This window comes from Parasteatoda tepidariorum, chromosome 5, assembly GCF_043381705.1.
Source record: "Parasteatoda tepidariorum isolate YZ-2023 chromosome 5, CAS_Ptep_4.0, whole genome shotgun sequence".
In the NCBI taxonomy this organism is placed as follows: Eukaryota; Metazoa; Arthropoda; class Arachnida; order Araneae; family Theridiidae; genus Parasteatoda; species Parasteatoda tepidariorum.
The window spans coordinates 54,625,093-54,644,928 of NC_092208.1; the positions used below are offsets into that span (position 1 = coordinate 54,625,093).

Sequence of the window (19,836 nt, forward strand, 5' to 3'; positions counted from 1 at the left end):
CAACTCAAATATACGAGATTAAAGCGATAAGACGTAGAAATTTGATGAAATTACTTTAAATAAAAGTAAAGATCTTACCTTTAAGGTATCCGACTACCTTAAAAAAGAGGATTTTCACAAAATATCACTTTTTTATTTTATTGCTTTATAATAATGCCCAATTTTTCTAGTTTTCAAAACTTTTTTGTTTTTGAATGCACGTCAAGCAGAACTTTAGTTATAGCTATTTTAGTAACAGATGACAGCTGTCCAACTTACCGGAAATTACAAAAATGAAGCCGGTAGTAGGTAATAGTTTCGGTTCCATTTCTATTTGTGTGTTTATTTTTCTTAGATATTTAATTTTTAAAAGCTCTTAAACTCACGGCTAATAATCTGAATTATATTTTAATTAGATTTTACGTTTCGTGGTTACTGTTTGTGGGTAACATGAAAAGTTAGCATATTTTCTGATAGTTTGTTTACATTTGAAGCGTACTTTCTATATCTTGATTTTGATTTGTTTTGAAGAAATTTATTGATTTCTTTCAAAAAAATTTGTTATTTATTTTGATGAATTTATTGAAATGGGTAAAGGACGTACTTCTCGATCTAAGAAACGTAAATATTACGGTAATCAACATGCCACCAAAAGCGATGATTTGAGTAAAGTTGATTATACCATTTATTCAAAATTGTGTAAAGCAGATGAATCTATTACTTCAAGCTCTTCAAAATTATCGATTTCTATGGATGTCAATAAAGAACTGATGCCTTTGGATAAAAACAATCTGTGTGGCAATCGAATAATTGATATTGAGATCCTGATGGTGATATTAGCTTCATTATGTTGTCCGGTTTGCTATGATAACAAATTGCATTTAGAAGAAAATTCTAGATTTGAGCTATTATAAATATTATAAAAAATATTTTTTACTTCTAATTATTAATAAAAACTATATTTAGACATATATATTAAAGTGTGAAAATACAGTAAGATGGTTGTTTAATAAAAAATTGTTCCTGTGTTAAATGCTTTATAAGTAGTAGACTTTTGATGTTATTCACTAAATACTTTAAAATATCGCTAAATAATACGTTAAAATATCGCTACGTTAAATAAAACTAAGAAAATGTGTGAAGGAATGTGCCCCCTATAAAATATAATAACTTCCTACTGACAAACATTCATAGTTTTTAGAAAAAATGTAATTATAAACTTTAATTGTGTTTTTCTCAAAATGACAATTTTGCTGTTTTTTGTCTACGGAAAACAAGATAACTCAACTAATTATAATAAATTTGTCTTCAAACTTTCAGAGATTGTTTCTTGTATTGGTGGTTATGTAACAGACCTCCAGAATTCAGATAACTGTATTATTTTTTGTTTTATGAGATATTTTGCAGTAGATAATGTGAAGAAAATGTGAAAAAAAATGGAAAAATATGCTTAACACTCCATAAATTTTTTTAATTTCATGATATCATTTAAGTTGAGGTTCATAACACTTCAGAGGGTTATACGAAACGGCTCAAAAAGTTTGATAGCTGCATGTACAATAGTTTTTTGTGTAGAGTGTTTTCCGTTAATGAGTTATTTTCATTAAAATTATCTAAAAAATACTCTTTAAACAAAAAATTTCCTGTATATTTAAATTTTCTCTATTAAATATGTTTATTTAAATTAATATACAATATAAATTGCAATAATGTTGAGAAAAATATTTATTTTTCAAAAATTTTGTCCCGAAGATAGTCGGATACCTTAAAATACCCTTAATATGCAGCATTAAAATATGTAATCCAAAAGTTACTGAAACATGCTAATGAGGTTTAAGAATAGTATTCGGTGGTGAGATTTTTATTCTGAGAACATCTCAAAATCTGTATTTACAAAAGTTGCTAAAGTTCAAAGTGCGTAAATGGACAAAGCACAAAAATTAGCCGTCATGGCTCTAATGAGGTGACCCGCGTCTGACATCAGCGATAACTGGTCGATTCGAATTCCTCTCCCGGCTCTTACCGACCCCAGTTGTAACGTAAAATATCCTCAGTGGTAGACGTAGACGGATTGTGGGTTAGAGTCCCCTTACCTACAGGCTAACCGTGGAAGGTTTGCCACAAATCGCATGTTGCAATGACTTAATGCATTATGCTCTCTACAATGCGCACTTCTTTCTTCCTGCCTCTGTTGCACAACCAGCGATCGCCGTTGCACTGGTTTCAAGAATTGGATGGGGTTAAATTTTCGTCGCTGTTGCACACTCAAAGATTCAATTTGATTCATATATATTTCTAATCTCAAAGGGAAAATACGATGAGTAGCGTTATAAATCGTAGTATGAGGCGTTTTTCACGCAATGCATTAAATGTTAGAAATTTGAAAGATATTTAAACCTTAGATGTTAAACTAAATTTAAAAACTGAAAAAATTAAAATCGACTTACTCTAAGGATATTACTTAGATTTATTAGTTTAAATGATCCACTGTGTTTTGTCTCATTTGTCACTGTGCCCTGACATTCAAAAAACACATTGATACATATTATATATAAAATATACGAAAATTTACGCAAATGTTTTTTATACTACATACCTAAGAAATCAATGTGCTGCTCCACGTTGCGGATTAAATGAAAAGAGGCGGACCTGTACGAAATGGTTGTAGAACAACCCATATTTGTTTATTAGGGGGGAATTAAAAATTAGAAAGAAAAAAAATGTTCATTTTAAAAATAAGTGCTGTTTAGAAGATATATTTACTTTTTTGAAAAATTTATTCTATCTATTTAGAAACAAAGGAAATGTTTGAGAAAAGGTCGTGAATGCTGCAAATAGAATGTAAGAGTTCCAAAAATATTGTAACATTAAGAACTATCATGTCAGTAAAGGATAAAAAAAAAAGCGTTTACTTGCATTTGCTACATTGCATTAGATGTAGCAAATGCAATGCAAGATGTAGCTACATTGCATTAGATTCCTTTTGGCCCTCTATATATTCAAAACATTCTAGTAAAACGTCGAAAGTAAATTTCTTATCAAATATTTTTTTAAAGTTTAAAGTATTTAAAAAATATTGTTGCGCAAATAACGTTTTTAATTGTATCTAATTTAAAAATATTGTTTTTAAAATATTTTTGTATTAAATTTTGTTCAAAGACCTGTTATAGCTGACAATGAAATGCTCAGATTTCTGTGAAAATAAAACAAGAATAAAACACAATTAACGTCGCAAAAACAGACATGCTATAGCTTTGACTCTATAATAAAGAACCTTTAATGTTGAATAAACAAAATGATGATTTTCATTTTGATTCATTCTGCATTTTGACACTAGAAAAGCTCTTGATTATGGAATTGTAACTGTCTGTTTTTTTAGGTTTTATTTACGTTGTCTAACTAATTCTTATAGGTATAGACAAATAATATATAATATATAGGTATAGACAAAGACAAATAATACCCTTTCTTCATTTGATTTCTTTCATAAAAAAAAATCGTGTATAAGGTCCATTGTCCCTTATATTTTAAGTGAATAAATATTATTAAGAATTGATTTTAATTCATTTTAATACAGAATTAATTTTTTAATTATGTTCTGTCGAAACTTCAATTCATGTTATAGTTAAGAGAATTTGAGTCAAATTTTTAGCAAACGAATAAGACTCTCTACAACTGTTGGTTATAACGGATCTGGGCAAGTCAAAATTTATAAGTTGCATTGCAAATATCATGGCCACTAAGCCAGCTGAAAATTTGAAAGAGAAAGAAATTCTAATTTATAATATTACGCACTTATCTGCGTAAAGTTGAAACATAATTGCAACTATATTCAACTTACTGAATTGCGATTATCAGGGACCGATCAAGGCAAATTCAGGCCCAAGGCCGACCAAATTTTCTGGACCCCTTACAAAATATTTTGAAATTAAATTACTGAATAGTTGTCCTAATAATGAAAAAGAATCTATTGAACTGCATGATTCAAGAGAAACATTCTAAGAAATTCTGAAAGCAGACAATTGAAGATTATTTTTCTAGGATAAAGTATACGTATCTATATATTAAAGCAAAATATAAAACAACAGAACAATGTTTTGTCAAAATAAAAATAGTTTGGTGACCACAAACAATTGAAATCAGTGATTTTTGCTAAAAGTCACTGATTAGCTGAATTATTTTTTATTGTAAGTTGTAAATACTTTTTAATTAGTACTTAAACCAACACATAGCTAGCCCACCTTTCATTAGATTTTTTACTAATTTTTGAGGCCCCTCAGAAACTGTGGGGCCTAGGCTATAATCAGGCCCTGACAATTATAATTGTAATAATTCAAAAATTGTAAGTCATCACAAGCAAAATTTAATCAACTGAAATGATTTTATAAATTAAACTGTTTTTTGACAGACCCTAAGTGACTGTCCATTTCACCCCTCCTTAAGTACAACCCTGACTATAATCTAATTTGTTTCAGATATAGTTCCAATTCGATACAAAGTCGATAAAAGAAAAAAAATATGAAAATCTTTCTATTTCAAGATATTGCCTGAAACTTTTTTTGTGGATACTGTACGTCATTTACTCATGCATAAATCAGAACACAATTCAGATATGCCATACAAATGAAAAATAATAACAATTATAGAAAAGAAAGTATTCAAATTAGTTTTTGAAAAAATCTAACTGTATTCAAATGAAAGAAATTATAATAAAGAGGGAAAAATAGAAAGGAAGGGGAAATATAATTGAAAGTCCAGTAACAATGTTGTAAAAACGATTGAAGAAATCATTTCAATTTTTGGAAAAGCACTTTTTGATTTTAATTTCCATTGGTCAAACTCTTTTATTCATATTTCGTTATCTTTTTGAACAAAACTATGGGTGAATACTTAGATACTCTGGGGGAATGACAAATGAAGTTGACTAATTATTTATTGATAAACTCGATAGTGGATGATGTTTTTTTCCCCTTATCTTAGGAATAAATCAAATTAAACTTATTTCTGACATTTTTATCCTTTTTATTTTGACAGACCTACTCTATATGCACATTTATCAAAAGGTCCCGTACCCTATCTATACATAACTGTGGGCGCGGCTACATCCGCGTACAGATGGACACCGGACATTCTGTCATTGTCTTCTGTCCACCCTTTGACCTAATCCAACAACAGTAATATTTTTATGGATTTGTATTTGATATCATGTGGTTCATTGTCTGGAATCACATATATAAAGATGCTAAATTTATTTCCCTTTCTCTCAGATTTTGGCAGTGGTGATTTTCGGACTCTGGTTTAGGATTTCTCTTCTTTTTCGGCGGAATCAGGTAAGAATTTTCTTTTACTCTTTTCTTAACTCTCTTACACAACTATTAGATGTAAAACTAATGTTTTATACCATTTAAATCATTTAATGTCTTAAACCATTTAATCTAATGTTTTTTTATAACTTTCCTCTCATTTACAAGACAAAATTAACAATCTCCAGCGGCCACAGAGCAACTAAATACAACAAAGGGAGATAAAAAAAATTGTCTGGTTAATTGAAAATTAAATGAATAGTAGTTAAAAAATTAAATTAAATTACTAGTGGGTTGTTAATAATTTTAAAAAACTGAATTAACTAATAAAAGAAATCTTCGGATCTTCTGAAAATTATACAGAGAAATATTTATAATTATGTGAACTAAATGTAATTACTCAAATGAATATGATAACTTTTTTTAAAATTATATCTTGTATCACAACTTTAATTTATTACAACTAACTGTTTCTAAGCTTTTGTTTGATTAAATTATTAAAAAAGAACACAGTAAACTATTAAAAAATTGATGTTAATTAAGGAATTATTGATGAAATATCGTTTGTCGAATGAATTTCCAAAATTCCACTTCAAAAATTATTTAAAATGATTATGCAAATGGCTTTAATGTAGTTATTCTTACCTTAGTTATTCTTGCTTTGCTATTATTACAAGGCTATCCTTACGTTGTTGTTATTCTTACCTCAGTGGTAAATGGTGATGGGCTAGAATCTTCTTGCCTTCGAACTGCGAGAGGGTTTTGCGGTTTTCCTGTCCATGTAACCAGAATGCGGGTTAGTTCAATTAAAAAGTTCACCGCGAAGGCTAGTTTGTCCCACCGTTGATCCAAGAATTCCGTTGTCTTTTGGGTCAGCTTCTGAATTACGAGGCTGCAAAGTTGAACGCTGATAGTTGTAAGCTCGTAAACTTGTTGAACAATAGCTGGTTAAATAAAATAAAGCTAATTAATTGTGACCCATTGGAATAAAAAACTAGCTCTGGGAGTTTATCTTTCAATGCACTTGAGTTCAATTTCAGTAAATTGAAACTCACGAAGAGCGATAAAGATTTCAGTGTAAATAATGTTAGGGGAAAAAAATCATTAAATGAAATAAAAAGCAATAATAATAACAATAAAAAATAATCAATGTAGCTATAATAGAAATGTGTGCAACGACAACCAGATCCATTCGGGAAAAGAATTTTTCTTCGAGGCAAAGCTCCTACCCGTATTGCTTTACCCTCAAAAAGTGTTTGACCAAGCATGAAAACCCTAAACCTAATACCTATCTTAAAATATCCATCCTGATCACCAGATCTCCCCATGAAATTACACCTCAATTCAAGCAATTGAAATGAGATTGCCTGGACAAAGAGCAGGTTTACTACGTAAACAAATGAAAAAAGTAGGAATGCGTAATGAAGTAGACGTAATGTTAAATGTATAACAGCTGTTAGAGGTTGAAATTTTAAAAAAAGTGGTAGGCAAGATTTCATAAAAGCTGGAGCAAACTTGTTTTTATAGCTACAACTTCAAATCGGAAAAAAAAACAATAAAAAAAGACGAATGATTGTAGATACAGGTATATATACTGAATCATTTGTGTTTGTGGTAATCACGAACGGATAATTTCTTTGAAAAACAGACCGAAAACAAAGTAGTTTTTCTCTCACTTTTTGAATTTTTGTATGGATTGCAGAAATTTCAAAAACATATTTTTACGTGACTCGCTTGCAATGTGTTAATATGGAAACCACTAAAAGATTGCATAGCACCATTCTGATAAATTATACAATAACCAGCTTAATGCAATAAAATTGGTATTGCACTCTTCTGGTTCTAGATAGCGACACCCCAAACTGAAATTATGTATTAATAGTTTTCTTATTATATATTCTGGTATTATTTCTTATAATTTAAAGATTATCTAAACTCTTCTATATGTAATTTTCTAAAGTTAAGAATGTATGATTTTGAAACAGAACGCCTTCTCTTAATTTAATTAGACAGTTTATTTAGACAATACATCTGAAGACAATTCTTTAAAAGCTTAAACTAAAACTGATAAAAAACTCAAAAATATATTGCATTGTCACTCAGATGGGTAGAGTAAAAAACTTGTCGAACTCGGCGTTTTGTCAAACTTGGCGAAAAACAGGGTTTTTCTTATACGGGAGCTAAATACTTTTTAATTTCTCCCCGATTTGATTAAAGAAATAAGAAGAAGATAATAAGAACAAAATAATAGCGAAATGTATATTAGTAACATTGCTCCCTTCCCCAAAAAGTTTTTTTTTAATAAGTTAATGCTTTTCCGTTAATTAAACAGTAAAATTTACAATTTAAGTGTTCGTTAATTTTGAAACGAAAAATTTTTTCAATTCGAAACATCAAATGGAAATTAGATTAGCAATATTCATACCGTTAGTCTTGTGATAAATTAGATGAAAACCGAAAGTTCAGAACCCATGGGATCGAAAAAAAACTATACGTCATTTACCATAAACGCCTTTAATCCAACTCAAATTTCCTTATCAAATACCTTAAAAAATGTAAGCCATATAGAATATGCAGGAAATATATAGTGTTCCAAAGTTTTAATTTAGTATCACATTAACTATTTACTTAAACAAGCAGTTATTTTGAACAACGCCACTCAGTGATATTTCCTCATATAAATGAATTCAATTTTATAAGAATCTTTTGTTTACATTTTCTTTCAGAAACCCTTTAAAACTGACATGAGGTCTTGTGCAGTATTTTCTTTCTTTCTATCTGCAGTAGCTGCTGTTTTGTGGCCGGTATGTATGGAACATGTCAAAAATTAGTAATTTGTTTTTAGATTGATTAAATTATGTATAACATTATAATGAATCGAAGAATTTCTATTGCATTAAGTAGAAAAAATTAGAGTGGAATAGGAAATCTGTAGTTACGGCAAAATCAAACTAGGGTTTACAGTTTAGGGTTACAAACTCAGTTTTTACGGACCTACAACATTGTGTTGGACTTCATGAGGAGCTTTTTCGGAATCATTTTATGTCTTAGATCATGTCAAGATTCATTTCCACCCCACTTGGCATTTTTGTTTCACATTGAATAAGACTTTGCGACTTGACATAATGTTTTTTAAGACAACGTGTCTCTCAATAACTTCGTAAATTTTCCTTCGATTCAATTTAAATTTAACAGAGTTTGTTACTAATGTAGCTTCTATTGCACTCATATGTTATTGATTGAATATTTTTATAGGTGTTTTTCAATCAACATGTCATCGATCTGAAAAGATAATTAAAGAAAACCCTAGATGCAAAGCAAACAGCAATATTGATTTTTTACTAAATTGCATAAATATTGAAGAAGCTATGGGCCCCACAATCTGGAAATTAAAGTGAGGATATTTAAAATAGAAAAGCATTTTACGCTGGAATACAATTTTAATTTTGTTTCTTCGTGAATTTGGTGAATTCATGAAAAAAAATAGTAAAAATGAAAATAATTGAAATTTTACTTAATGAGTTATTGTCCTTATTGTTATTATTTATTTTTATTGTGCCGCCCATTTATAGCGAGCTAATTAATTAGCACTAGTTATTAATTAAACCCTTAAAATTAAACAAAAATGTATTGAATCTGTATATACGCAAGAATATACTCTGAATATTCTATTTTAAGTGGTTGCTCCTTCTCTTTGATAAATTTTGTTACATAGATTTGCCAAACTAAGTTTTGAAAACTGTCAAACGAAAAAAAAAATTTTAGTAATTTGGGAAAGAATCAAAATTTTCGTCCTAAAATTTTACGCAGATACATTAAAGATGAATGAATTTTATATTTTTGTTTTTACAGAAATACAGTTTCATTGCAATCTAAATTAAGACTTTTTTTAATTTTTTTTTTATCAATATTCATTTTTTTTCAGGGAACAGCGTTTTGGAAAAATAATCAACCCTCTTTCACCAAAGTTTGCCTTTATTCAACTGATCCAATAAAATTCACGGTAGGTTTTAAGTTCAACCCGTGGCGTAAATTTATTTGATGTTTTTTTGGAGTGGAATACTTAATACTTATTTTTCTCTAACAGCCTAAATGCATACTTTGTCCAAACACACTTTATCCTATTGTGGTAAGTTAAAAATTTTTTGCTTTTTACTTATTCTAATAACAAATATATAATCTCTTCATAATAAATGATTTATTCCTTTGAAAACTACTTATATAACAAACACGACTAGTTTCCTATCAAAACACTTATATGCATAAGAAATCTTTCAGCGCAATGAACTTATTCAATTTTTATTTTAACAGAAGAAGTACATGAAATAATATACTGGAGCTATTTAGATCAAGAACATATATTCTACAAATGATGATGATACTGTTTTCAATAGTTCGAATTGGCTGTAGGGCTCATGTTCATAATAAAGTTTCCATACCAAGATACTTACAAGCCAAACCAAATACTCACTTAAAAATAAAATTATAAATGCATAGAAATCATATAATTATAATTAAAAATTACATGAAATTCGGAAAAAAAGAAATTTTTGTACAACAGTATTGAGACAGTTTTTATTTATTTATTTCTTGGTCACAAAATTCCGTAGATCTCGGGATGGAAGTATTGCTAATCGTCGGAAAATGAACGGTTAATTAAAAATGAGCAATAACTTATCTCTTATTCTAACCTTACAGAAACAAATTTTTCATCTCATTAATTCTGGTGCAAATACCCAGGTAAAGTTGCATCGCCAGTAGTTGCAATGAAATGATATTTCATAACTGCTTAAATTCCTTATTATATCCTTCATTATTTCAATGCTATATAACAGGGGTGGCCAACCTGCGGCTCGCGAGCCACATGCGGCTCTTTGAAGGATTATTTGTGGCTCACTATAAATGTACCCGAGTTCCCTTTTCATTTTTGTGCTATTATATTTTAACAAAATTATTATCTTTCCATGGAAAGACGCATGACGAATCGATAGATATTACTGATCTTTCACAATTGGCAGTTTTTATACGTTTTGTTTCACCTGACATCGTTGTTAAAGAAGAATAGCACTTCAAGAGCCAATCGGGATGTCGAAATTAAAAATGCATTAGGTTCCATAATGAAAAACTTTTGTTGTGCCTCTTATTAAACTCGTAAGCATTGCAACTGATGGAGCTCCGGCAATGCAGGGTAAAAAAAAAAATCGGTCTTATTGTGATTTTAAGAGATGATTCTCAAATTCCACAATTCATACCGATTCACTGCATAATTCACCGAGAACATCTCGCCACTAAATGTTTAAAATATCCTGATGTTATGAAAACAGTGTTACACATTGTAAATTACATTCGCCATGCAAAAAATCATCGACAATTCAAAAATTTCTTTAAGGAATTAAAGGACGAAGAACTTCAAAATGACATTAATTTCTTTTCTATTGTTAGATGAATATCTAGCTACAACATATTAAATTGTTTTGTAGATTTGTTTGGTCCGATAACCGCATACTTAATATTAAAGACTTAATGTTTTTAACTGATGTCATGGAACATTTGCGAACACTGAATTTACAATTGCAGGGGAAAGATAAAATAATATCTGACCTCTCACAGAGTATATTTTGTTTTCAAACTAAATTACAACTTTTTCAAAAGGACATTAAAAATAAAACCTTTTGTCATTTTACTCGAATTAAAAAAATTTGTTTCAGTATTAAACAAGAAAAGCTCAACGAGTATAGAAAAAAGCTGGAAAGAATATTGACGCAATTCAAAAATAGATTTCAAGACTTGAAATATTTTAAATCGTCTCTTGATTTTTTTCTGAATCCATTTGAAATTAACATAATTCAAGGTGAGTTTACCATTTCCAATATAATTATTGCCCAAAAAGCATCTGGAGAATTAGAATTAATAGAGATGCAAGAAGATCAAGCTCTACAATTAAAATATAAGTCGACGTCGACTACTGAATTTTGGAAGTTGGTACCAGAATCGAAGTATCCTGAATTAAAATAAGCGGCTTGTCGAATTATTTCAATATTCGGAATAACTTACTTATGTGAATCATTTTATTCCACTGTAAAATTTGTGAAATCCAAACACTGATTAGTATTAACTAACCAGCATCTCAAAGAATTACTGAGATGTGCTGTCACCTATTCTTCACAAAATTTTAAAGAATTATCAAGGGAAGTAAAATAAATGCTCTTAATTCTTAATATTTAAATACAATACTCATATTTTGTACTTTTACTTATATGTTTTCAATAAATATAATATCTGTAAAAAAAAAATCATGCCTTTTTTGCCTACCTTTTAAATACGTATTTAATTGCGGCTCGCGACAAATTTCAAATTTTGAGAAATGGCTCGACTATTAAAAAGCTTGGCCCCCCTGCTATATAATTATACGATTAAATTGAGTTTTTATCGTCCTTTGTTCGCGTGTTAATTTCAGACTGCGCGTTTAAAGATTTGTTGCCTTAATTGGGTACTTGCACTTCAAGAAGAAGAAGACTTCCAATGCCCACACATATGACCTATTACGTCAGCGTCAGCTAATCTTTATCAACAAAATGGCGTATTAAAGTTGAGTTAAGTTTCTTCACATAAGTTAAAATATGTTAATTAACGTGAAGTTAATTAAATACAGAACAGTATCACACATTGAATTAGTTGAAATATAATTCTTTCTCGTCTACTTAGATTTATTATTTGTTTAGGTATTTTAGTGTAACCGTAATATATTATCATTCTGTGTATCTGGAAACTTCGANATATATATTGAAAGAATTGAGATTTTTGTGAAAGAATCTTTGTGGGAGTATTTAGAATGTGTCACTTACGAGAATTGATACTTGACGGGCTTGGCTTACTTGAAATAGAATGGAAAGAACAGTTGCTAACGTAAACAAATGCCGCGTTTCAACAACCAAACAGGATACCCAAACTACGTCACTTACAGGTATCGCATTCAAGTATTGATATTGACAATTGATTGTCCGGGGAAAGTACGATTTATCTATAGAGAAATACTAATTGTGAAGCTGTTTCTCAGCTGAGAAACTAGTAATAGCTGATCCTTCTATTACAAATTACAGTACTGGAGCTTATTGCTTCGTAATCGATGTGGCTTTGTATCTAGTGCAACTCATTTCCTGCATAACTAGTTTATTCTTATATAACAGAAATATTATCTCTGTGCAAAAACGTTCTTATTCTCTAATTAAAATTTCGTATTATTCATTTGAATAAATGAATACAATTTAAATTATTTTAAAGTATAATCATTTTTACGTAAATAACCAAAGAGTCAAATGTTATTCATTTCTTTCAATCAAAATGCATTTTATGGCTTAATTCAGTATTGAAAAAAAAAAAAAAACTTTTAAAAGTTGTTGGATTGTTTAATGTCTTTGTGTAATTGAATTTTAATATGGTTGTTTTTCTTCTTAGCTAACTACTTGCGTCATGGGAGTAAGTACATTAATGTTTATATTATTTATTATTTGTCATTTCATAGAAAATTTAACAAGAATGATTGATGACAAGTTTATTCCTACTCTAATTCAAATTTAAAGTATTTAAGATATCTTTAAACTTAAAAATGGGCTTTAATAACACACTAGGTCACTAAAACGGGAAAAAATTGAACATTATTGTATATTGTAAAACGTTATTGTATAAACGTTTGTTTACCGAAATGAAAAATGCGTATTTTCTTTAATTAAACTCATGAATGATCTTACATACTTTAAGGCAATTTTCTGAAAGCACCTATTCATTGTTTTGAATGAGTAAGACTTTTCCACATAGCTTGGAAACATGTCTTCGAAAATATCTTCTGCAGTTTACTAAATCTATTTTACCCAGAACACCAGAGTTTGGATGTGTTAGATATTTATAAACAATAAAAAAATTAAAAAAATTTTTTTTTGGAAAATTATTAAAAAATATGACTTTTTTGGTTATTTGCTACATGCACTACCTCTCATTAACTTATTTTCAGCCATTGTTTTTCAGATTTTTCCAAGAATTCAATGCACGAAGTTAAAAATTCTATCTTGAACGTAATTCAAGCATTTTGATTGGGTAATTCAACGTACTACTACTCCACAAAATGTTATCTTAGTTAAGAATCTTAACTTTTTTATTTACTGGTTAGTTTATTCGAAATTCCACATCCAATGTTGTATCAATTGCATTGAATCACATTCAACAGAACAACTTGAAATAGTTATATCTAATGATTCACCCGATATCATGTTCATTTTACATAATATTCATTGAAGTTATAAAAACTTATCACTTCAATGAATATTATGCAAAAATTATTATAATTATTTTTTTTTCCTTCTATTTTGAACAACGTGTTGAAATTATACTTTTTTACTACCAATGTTTGATAGAAAAGAATATGAATGAAAACACTTATAAAAGTGACTGCTGTGTGAATATTCATATTAATTGTACTACTGTAATTTGTATTGTTTAGGTGAAAAATATATGGAATAGAAACAGAAATATATTGAAATTAATAAGCAGTAATAAAGAATATTCTGAAATTATTTTTTAAAAAAAAGCACACAGCATTCACGTATAAAATAATTTAAAAGTTATACTAACATTTTTCGACAATAATTGTAATATTGAGATTAATTACAATAATTGTTTCTCGTTGTAAGTGTGCATTTATTTTGATAGTAAGAATTTAAAAATAATAATAATAAATAATAATTTTCAGACTGCAATACCATTGAATGTATCATATACGCAAGCCAACTGCATTGTTGGAAACTGTGCGGTAAGTAAATATTACTTTTCAGTGTTAAGCATTTTTTGTATTAAAATATTGTTTATTTAAAGAGTAAATAATGTATGTGTAGATTTCTTAAATAAAAATAACAATTTGTCAATGTGTAAAAATTTCGAAAACTGCGAAAATCTTTGTCTCTAAAATAATTTATTTAGGTCTGAAAAAAAGTGTCCCACAGTGAACTGATCGTTAAGACACGGTTCCCAGCAGATCACCGAAGTCAAGCATCACCGGCTACCATCAGTGTGCGGGTGGGTGATCACTCGGATCAGTCTGCGTAGAAACCGAGGGTGTGCGGTATTGGTCCTCGTTAAATTGTTCTACCGTAAAGTGCTCGATTTCGCGTGCAGGTCGTCGGGCTACCCAAGCAGGGGTGCCATCCCCTCTGCAGAGGATCAAAATTGCGGATCATCCTCAGGGATGTTTCCCAGACCGTCGCCAATAGCCCATTGTGCAGGTCTAGTGCGACGTAAATGAACAGCAACAACTGAAAAAAAGTTTTTTTTATTTATTAAAACTATATAAGTTTAGTTAGTTACACACAAAAGAAAGAAAAAAAGCAGCTTTCCCCTTTCTAGATTCTGCAGCTCGCAAGCATCTGCAATCTTGCACAATCATTAAAATATACAGCTAGTTTAGTTAAACACTTAGTTTAGTTAGTATATCGTGCACCAATACTTATTTATTTCTCGAATCAATTTTTTTTATATCGCTGAACAACCGGTCCTTTCTATGTTCTACTATCAATGCTCAAATCCGCACCCTTGTAATTTTGAACACAAATCAGAAGACAAAAGAACTCTTGAATAATGGAAACAAACCAAACAAACTCGCTTTAGTGGAAGACTATTTTATGGAACTAACTCGTGATAGCGTTACATGGACACGGCTGTAAGGAGATTTTAACCAATGATCAGCGTACCAGTGGATAAATTTTACGTCAGTACTGTGAGAGTTGGGATTAGTGTGGCTTATGAAGTTTCGGCCTCGCTATTTCTGTTCCGTCGTTTCTTGAATCATTACAAGAATAACTATGGGTATTTAGTAAACTTCTTTAAATTTCAGTATCTGGAATAAAAAATTTAAAAAAAAAACAGAAATGACAAGGGAAGGAACGTTTACGGGAACGAAATGGAGGGAGTGAAACTACGGGACTGAAACGTCATGCTTCGGGATTAGTGTTTGCATTGATCAGCCATCGTTGGGATTCAAACCAAGAAACTTCATTGAAAGATAAACGCTGTATCACCAAAGCCAGGCCAGCTCTCCTGTATCAATTTGAAAATTATATTAACTTACAAAAAGTAAAATATTTATGCAAGAAATAAAAACCGCACGAAGATCGTGATACTCCACTCCTTTCCCAAAAGAGTTTTTTTTTTTTTTTTTTAAATCAAAGCTTTTGTACTGTTTCTAGGTTGATATTTTATAAGTTTCCCGAATTTTCACTGGCAACGCGATGAAACAGAAATATATCTTTTGTCTGAATGAAATTTGCAGTGTTTTTCATCAAAAACCTATTTAAGAACAGGTACTTTACAAATACCTGCATGATACACTATGGAAATATCCGCTAATATCTTCGTCTGACGCAATACATAAGAACATCTTATTGCCTTCTAGTAAATGACGATATTTTTAATACAAAAAACGATTTCAAAACATTCTTTTCTGAGCAATTTGAAAATGTGGCTTATCATTGTATTGCCTCAAGTCCTTCATTTTTAAAATATATACAAAAAATCAAAACATGTTTCCTGATAAATAAAGAAAAACTGTAAATAAATGTATAATTAATTCTTTACTATGATTTTTCTTAGGTAAACATGAATCCTAAAATTCAAAAAATAAGAAGAGAAATTGATGAAACAGTTAAAGAACCTTCGGAAACCGAATCGGATGCTAGTGAGCTGTTTGGTAATGACTTTCCTTCAGACTTTGTTGAAGATTCTTTCAGATCTGTGCCGTATACGATGTTGGTGGATGGATACAATGTTACAATCACGAATGTTGAAGAATATTACGTCCAACCGGATGAGCAACCCGATGAAGATTCTCTGGACGATGAACTCGAATGAGTCAAGAATAATTGCCATGAAATGTACTGACAAAGGACTGATTTCGGATTGTGAATGGAACACGGATCTGGTTTTCAATGTACAGCTGAGCGTTCTATTTATCGCTGATTCTTGTTGATCTTTACAAATTTTTAAGAAATTTATTGAAAAAATTAAAAAAAAAAAAAAAAAAAAAAAAAAAAAATTGNAAAAAAAAAAAAAAAAAAAAAAAAAAAAAAAAAAAAAAAAAAAAACTTAAATTTGAAGTTTATTTTCTAGAAAAACATCAGAGAGATTTTGCCTAGCGTTTGCCTAAGCTTAACTTATTTTCTGTCACAAACCGGTCCGATAGTACGATTTATAGAGAAATTTCCACGCATGCGCTGTGGAGGTCACACAGCGTCAGCGAAAAACCTAAACATTATGCAAAGTTTCTCAATAACTACACTGGCTCATGACGTTTAAACTGATATTGATAGCATATGCCTTTTCTATTAATATCTTGCTCCAAACTTTTAAATCAAAGCCTTATTCTATGTTATTTGATACCGAGATCGTATATTTGTGATATTTCTCAGACAGTAATACTCAGAATTACACTAATTCGACTCAAACATGCACTAAATCGGTAAACAGCCTCAATATTATATCTTGTATTGTTATTTAAATGTACTACACGAGTAAAGAAAACTATTTAAAAGCTACTGTACAGCCTTTATGAAAAGTTCATTTTATTTCTAACACAGTTGCGCGGTTTTATAATTAGCTACTAATACTACTTTTAGAAATAAATTATATATTAACGCTATTATATATCAATATGTTTTTTTTACTTCTTACGATGCTTAAGTAAATGAATTTGTTTAGGTTAATAAAGTTAAATTATTCTTATATCAAAAATTTGAATCGGGGTTTATGAACACTATAAAAAACTAAACTCATCTCCTTTAAGGAAAAGATGTTTTATTTGAAATATTATTTTTGTCAACTGCAGAAACTTATATAATTACTGAAATGGCCCTTTTTATATTTTGCGCTCGCAAATGAAAGTCAAACACTACTGATATTATTTATTTCATTTCAATGTGGCAAAGGTTGTTCTATTCAATTTAGCAAATATTTAGTCCAGTAGAGTCTCGCGGTAATTCGAGGAGGTAGGGACCAGGGCTTCTTCGAACTTTCGAAACACGAATTATTATATTCATAAAATTTAATAAAAAAATAAATAGAAATAAAGGAAATTTTAAAAAAAATTCTGTGCAATATATTTAAATGAAAAATGTTCTAAAACCCGCAGCCACTCAATGTATGTTGCTCTTTCCTGTAGTCAGCAAAAATAGAAAATGTTTAGTAGTCACGACCAATTTTTAGAAACCAGTTTGTTGTGAAATGGGTTATACGAGTTTTACGGGTTATACGAGTTTTTTGCTTTCAAATTAAATACTGAAAAAAAAAAAAAAAAAAAAAAAAAAAAAAAAGGGNAAAAAAAAAAAAAAAAAAAAAAAAAAAAAAAAAAAAACAGGGTGTGTCAGGTATGATACGCACCGGACCCTCCAGAATTATTAAAATTCTTCATGTATTTTTTTCTTAACTCTTACCATGGTTTCTTACTTTTCGCGGTTTTCAGTTAATTCTACAGATTAAAAAAGAAGGAGAGGAAGAAAAATGGAAGAATTCTTCGACTCACTGTAGCACTTTGATCTATTTGGGCTGAATTGAACTTGTTACGTCTGGTGACAAAGACATTACAGAAATCTTACCACAATTCAGTTCTTCAGCATTCAGTTCTTCAGCAGCGAACCCGTATTATCTATGGTTAAGGTGGTTTTGCAATGTGGATATAGTAGTTTTTTAATTTGTTGTGTATGTGTGGGTTATTGTTGAATGCTTAAACTATCGAGACTCTAAAACAAAACAAAATTTAAAAAACAAATAAAATGGAAATGGTTTATGGAAGTATCAGATGAACTCACATGAAGAAAAGTAAAAGAGGGAAGAAATTTAAGTGTAGATATTGGACAAATGACGTAGTTTCTGATGTAGTTTCTTATGCACTGAATTAATTGATATCTACCAAAAGAGATTATAGTACGAATAGTTTAGAAATTATAAAAGTACTACACGCAAAATTCTGTACTGTAAATACTAACACGCCTAAACCTGACTCTGCTACAAAGATAAATGAAATATCGTTTATTATGCGAGTTTTACGCTGGAATCGAACATGAAACAGTAGTTCAGAAGCTTCAAGGGTTTTGAAACATAAAATTAACTACTTTTAATTTGCATTGGATAGGGACTAACTCTGGCAGTCTTGATTTATTATTTAACAGCTTAATACTCGTTCTTCATACAGGGTGAAAAAAGTAAGCTATAAATGTACCAATATCAATAATTAATATCAATCAATGTTCAATATATTCGGCATTATGTTGTTGCTGGAGGCCAACTTATGATAGTCAACATTTACCACAATCAAGAGATTTTCCCCGGAACCAATCCCTTTAGTGGGACCGCAAAAAACCTATTTTCACAGAATCTAAAATCTATACTAAACCTTCCCAGCATTGATGCAGTTTTAATAGGTATCGAATACACTAATATTATACATCGTACCTATATTTGTACATTTGGAACCTATAGAAACTGCATCAAAATAGTGCGTCAATAATAATGTGTCGGTATTTTACATTTCTAATAAGCGAATTAAAGCCATTTCTCTATCAATTTTGATTTACAATTTTTTATTATTTCTGTCAGTATTTATAGTGTCCCACATTTGAAACCGATAACCACATTCCAAAAACACCCGATTAAGTCGGAAAATAATTAAAGATAATCCTTAAAAAAATTCTTTTCATTCTCCAAAATACACACTAAGAATACATGGAACATTCTGAAATGAAGAGTCACACTTTATAATTTTTGTAAATCACTTCTCACATTTGAAACTGTTTCATGTTAAAATATTCAAGTCATTTTTTTCACAGTTACCCAATTTGGTCGGAAAATGTTTTAAAACAACTTCTAAAAAAAACCTTTTATTGTCTGAAACACACTGAAAATAGCAAATATAATAATCTGATAAATACTTTACATTTTGTGAATTATTTGTAATTTTTAGAAACACGTCTCACATTTGAAACTGATTTCATGCTAAGACATGAAATTCCAAAAAATGCCTAACTTGGTCGGAAAATTTTTAATGACAATTCTTAAAAAAATCTTTTATTGTCCGAAACTCATACTGAAAATAGAATGTATACTAATCTTATAAGGAGGGACAAACGAAAAAAAAACTTGCAAAAACGTCGGTTTTTAATTAGAGCTGCAAGCTGTCAAATATCACTGATGTAATCTTTAAAATATTTGATAGAAATAAAATCTTCAAATAAAGTCTTCATTCTTCATTTTTATCAATATCTAAGCCAATGAAAAATTTTTATTTTTTATATGGCTCTACCAAACGATCTGCTTTAAAATTTTGAACGAATTTATAATCGGGGCAAAATCGTTTGATCGCAAAACACGTGATTTTATATTCAAACCTGCGATGCTTTGTTTATTCCGTTCAATATTAGTTTTTTCTTAATTCATCGCATTACATTTTGCTTTCTACAATATCAATATCCTTTTAATTATAAAAATATTTAGGAAAATGATTAATTACTAGGTAACCATA

At 29.6% G+C, this 19,836-nt stretch overlaps 1 protein-coding gene across 1 annotated transcript; it reads left to right on the plus strand.

Annotated features, from left to right (window-relative positions):
- The first annotated feature begins 566 nt into the window (after window positions 1-566).
- LOC107456658 (uncharacterized) lies at window positions 567-16,404 on the plus strand. The gene is made up of 8 exons (XM_071181054.1): window positions 567-809; window positions 5,247-5,309; window positions 8,009-8,086; window positions 9,208-9,285; window positions 9,370-9,411; window positions 12,738-12,758; window positions 14,026-14,085; window positions 15,918-16,404. Exons 1-8 carry the CDS (start codon window positions 567-569, stop codon window positions 16,173-16,175), a joined length of 843 nt encoding a protein of 280 aa, XP_071037155.1. The 3' UTR covers window positions 16,176-16,404.
- Window positions 16,405-19,836: the final 3,432 nt, after the last annotated feature.